The following is a 3,675-nucleotide window of genomic DNA, read 5'->3' on the forward strand; positions in this document are numbered from 1 at the left end:
TACTGGAAGAACAGTTGTTTGTAAAGTTCACAGAACGTTCCATGTTACACTGTACAAAGTGGTTCAATCATTTTACTTAATTTAACCCATAAAAATAAATTTTGTTTGTGTAGATTAATGTATTTAGGTTGATTCAGCAATATTAAATAATATTTTTGACTTGGATCAAACCTGTTAATTTAGTTAGGCTAATTTAACCAGTTAATGTTTATGTTGGCCTTTTAGGTTACCATTTTTGTTCAGTGCAGCTGGGACAGCCTACTATTTTATTTTGTTGTCATATTCTTTAATATACGTTTTGTTGTTGTTGTTGTTGTTGTTTTATTGCTGCAAGCTCATGAAAAAAGTGCCTGTGAAGTTCTGTGAAACTGCAGCCTCGAGCGGTAGGAGGCGCGTGAGGATCATCAGGTGGGGCTTCAGAGCTCGTGAGGATGATAATGATGATGATGATGATGCTCGAGGAGTTTCATTCATGTGTCAGCAGCACCGCGAGCGGCTCTCGGCTCATCTCACTCACTCCAGCGGTCTTTAACTCAGTGTTCAGGCGCACAGATGGCCAACGCTGGTCTGCAGCTCCTCGGCTACACTTTGGCTTCTCTGGGTCTCTTGGGTCTCATCGCATCTACAGCCATGGCCGAGTGGAAGATGTCCTCATACGCCGGAGACAACATCATCACCGCCCAGGCCATGTACGAGGGGCTCTGGCAGTCCTGCGTGTCTCAGAGCACCGGACAGCTCCAGTGTAAAACATACGACTCCTTACTGCAGCTACCAGGTACGGACGCGTTTATCCGGTCAGTGTGTGTTGTGTGTGAGAGAGAGAGACCACTTATTCCTGCGCATGTCCAGACAAGTCAGACGAATACCGCGAATTCTTCAACAGATGTGTAGAACGATCTAAACCTCGGGATGTGTTAGTTTAAGACTTTAATCTTGATCTGAGCTCGAACTGTATTTGTGTAACAATAAGTGAAGACAAAAAAAAAAATAAGTTTCGGTCTCTATTCACAAAGTTAACAGGGAACATCCTCTCAAAGTTATGAAAAAACGTTCTTCCAGTAACGTTCATAGAACGTTCATTAAAAGTTATCTGGTCTTTAATAATGTTCCCAGAATATTTGCACAAAAACATAATGTATACATCATTCATGGAGCGTTTTTCTGAAACATTTTCGTTTCTAACGGTTTTTAAATGTTACTAATTGTTTCAGAACGTTCAGAGAGCATTCAAAAGTAACGTTCCCATAGAGTTTGAACTGAAGAATGATTAAATAGAATGTTCCCTTAACGTTCACATAATCAAGAAAAACGTTTTTAAAACGTTTAAAAAACTAGACATTTTGAACATTCAGAAATAATATTCTTTAGAACTTTCTTCTCCCTGGGCAGCAGGTATTTTCCTTTCAGAGCAGCAGTGAATGTGTCAAATACATATGGAGTGGGTGAAAATTACTCTCTTTTACACTTCTATTTCTTCTGTTTCTTTTACATTTCATTTCAAATTATCAGCATTACCAATTGAATAAACTGAAAATGGTCACATGATCAGGAACTCATTTGATTAAAGTCACTGTGAAATCAAAATGGACAGATCTTATTTCTATGGAATGTTGTTTTCAGTCAGGTTTAATTGAACAAGCCTGGACTGTTGATGAATCAGCTGATGGGATGCGATACGATGATGGGATGCGATGGAATGTGATACGATGCAATGTAATGCGATGTGATACGATACAATGCGATATGATGGGATGCGATGCAATGGGATGGGATGTGATGTTGTGCGATGGGATGCGATACGATGCAATGGGATGGGATGGGGTGTGTCACGATATGATATGATGTGACGTGATGCAATAGGATGCAATGCGATGGGATGTGATGGAATGGGATGGGACGAAAAGTGATGTGATGTGAAGGGATGAGATGTGATGGATGGGATGTGATGGGATGCGATGTAATCCAGTGGGATGAGATGGGATGTGATGCGACGTGATGTGATGATGTAGTGTGATGTGACTCTGTTCTCTCTCAGGGGAAGTTCAGGGCGCTCGCGCTCTCATGATCATCGCCGCCTTCCTGTGTGGCATCGGTCTGCTGGTCGCCGCCGTCGGCATGAAGTGCACAACCTGCCTGTCTGACAACCAAGAGCAGAAGAACAAGGTGGCCATGGCTGGAGGCGTCCTCTTCATCATCGCAGATAAGTTGCTATTCACTTTTATTCATTCCAGAAACGACTAATGTGTGAAGACACAGAACAGCGCTCAGCTTAACCAGGTCAACAAAGTTATGAAAGTACTAAGACGGGAACGCAGCAGCATGTTCATGTCAAATCTCTTCTTATTTCTACAAGGGTTTGTGCTCTTTCTGCCACAAGCTGGTATGGAGAAAACATAAGACGGAAGTTCTTCGACCCGTTCACTCCAACAAATGCCAGGTGAGCGTCAGGAGTCAATGCAGCGTTTACTCTAGTACAGTGGTTCTCAAACCTGTCCTGGAGTACCACCAGCCCTGCACATTTTGTATGTCTCCCTCATCTATCACACCTGATTCAACTTATGATCTCATTAGTAGAGACTGCAAGACTTGAAATTGGTGTGTCAGATATAGGGAGACATACAAAATGTGCAGGGCTGGAGGTGCTCCAGGACAGGTTTGAGAACCACTGCTCTAGTAACATTTCAAATGATACTTTGGACCAGCTTAATGTATTACAGCTAAATGAGTTTTTCTCACATTATATTTATAGTTTGGTTCAAACCTTAAATTTTTTAATTAATATTTCAGTTTTTCAGCATGTGTGGCTTTACGTCTAATATCTTTATTTTTAATAACTCAACAATAATCCATCCAAAGATGTGACTTGGTTATAGTGCATGTTGTTATTCATTAATTGAATTGTGTCTTGAACAAGCCTGAACCATGGTGAAGTCATGTGACATACAGGTACGGCTCTAAATGGTCATGTGACCTGTGCTGTGGTTCAGTGGTCAGGTCTGATGTTGACTCGTGTGCTGACAGGTATGAGTTTGGCAAGGCTCTGTACGTGGGCTGGGGAGCGTCGGTGCTGGCCATCATCGGCGGGAGCATGCTGTGCTGTAACTGTCCAAACAAAGCTGCTGGGAAATCATTCCCGCCTCCTTCCCGCGCAGCAGGACGACCGGGAACAGACCGCGTGTGAATCCACAGGATCAGCAGTCATATGAACACAACTCTGTCTGCCAGTGATGTGCCAATCAGTTTCTGTATGTACTTGTACTACTGTATGTGTTGTAATACCAAAACTTCTCACGATGTTTCAAAAGGCTTAAATCAATGTGTTGCTTCATGAATACTTAATAAAATATTTTGATAATACATTTTCTGCACTGATGTTAATGAACAATTCATTAAACAGTTTATTCTTACCTTAAAGCTGAAGTGCGTCATTTCCACTAGAAATAATGGACTGCCATTGGTCAGTAAAACAGACAGCTCCGCTCCCAACTCTGAGTCAGTTAATTAAACTTGTGTGAAAAATTGGAATATGGCTTAAAACATTTGTGAATAAAGCAGCGTTTCCATCCCATGTGTTCGAGAGAACAAAATCATCACTTCCTGGGAAACTGGTGCAAAATATCAGTAATAAAAATATAAGTTTCTTCAATTGGGCTCTTTTCTCCTCCATCATAAATG

At 41.5% G+C, this 3,675-nt stretch overlaps 1 protein-coding gene across 1 annotated transcript; it reads left to right on the forward strand.

The window, feature by feature from the left end:
• Positions 1-449: 449 nt before the first annotated feature.
• On the forward strand, positions 450-3,414 carry cldn1 (claudin 1). The gene is made up of 4 exons (XM_051880464.1): positions 450-775; positions 2,036-2,200; positions 2,353-2,437; positions 3,022-3,414. The coding sequence occupies exons 1-4, from the start codon at positions 553-555 to the stop codon at positions 3,179-3,181; spliced, it is 633 nt and encodes a 210-aa protein (XP_051736424.1). The 5' UTR covers positions 450-552; the 3' UTR covers positions 3,182-3,414.
• Positions 3,415-3,675: the final 261 nt, after the last annotated feature.

The sequence above is a fragment of the Ctenopharyngodon idella genome, chromosome 2 (genome assembly GCF_019924925.1).
Source record: "Ctenopharyngodon idella isolate HZGC_01 chromosome 2, HZGC01, whole genome shotgun sequence".
Lineage (NCBI taxonomy): Eukaryota > Metazoa > Chordata > Actinopteri > Cypriniformes > Xenocyprididae > Ctenopharyngodon > Ctenopharyngodon idella.

Coding starts and splice junctions, on each gene's coding strand:
- cldn1 (XM_051880464.1), top strand. CDS start 553: ATGGCCAACGCTGGTCTGCAGCTCCTCGGCTACACTTTGGCTTCTCTG. Junction 776..2,035: donor CTCCTTACTGCAGCTACCAG/GTACGGACGCGT, acceptor GTTCTCTCTCAG/GGGAAGTTCAGGGCGCTCGC. Junction 2,438..3,021: donor TTCACTCCAACAAATGCCAG/GTGAGCGTCAGG, acceptor GTGTGCTGACAG/GTATGAGTTTGGCAAGGCTC.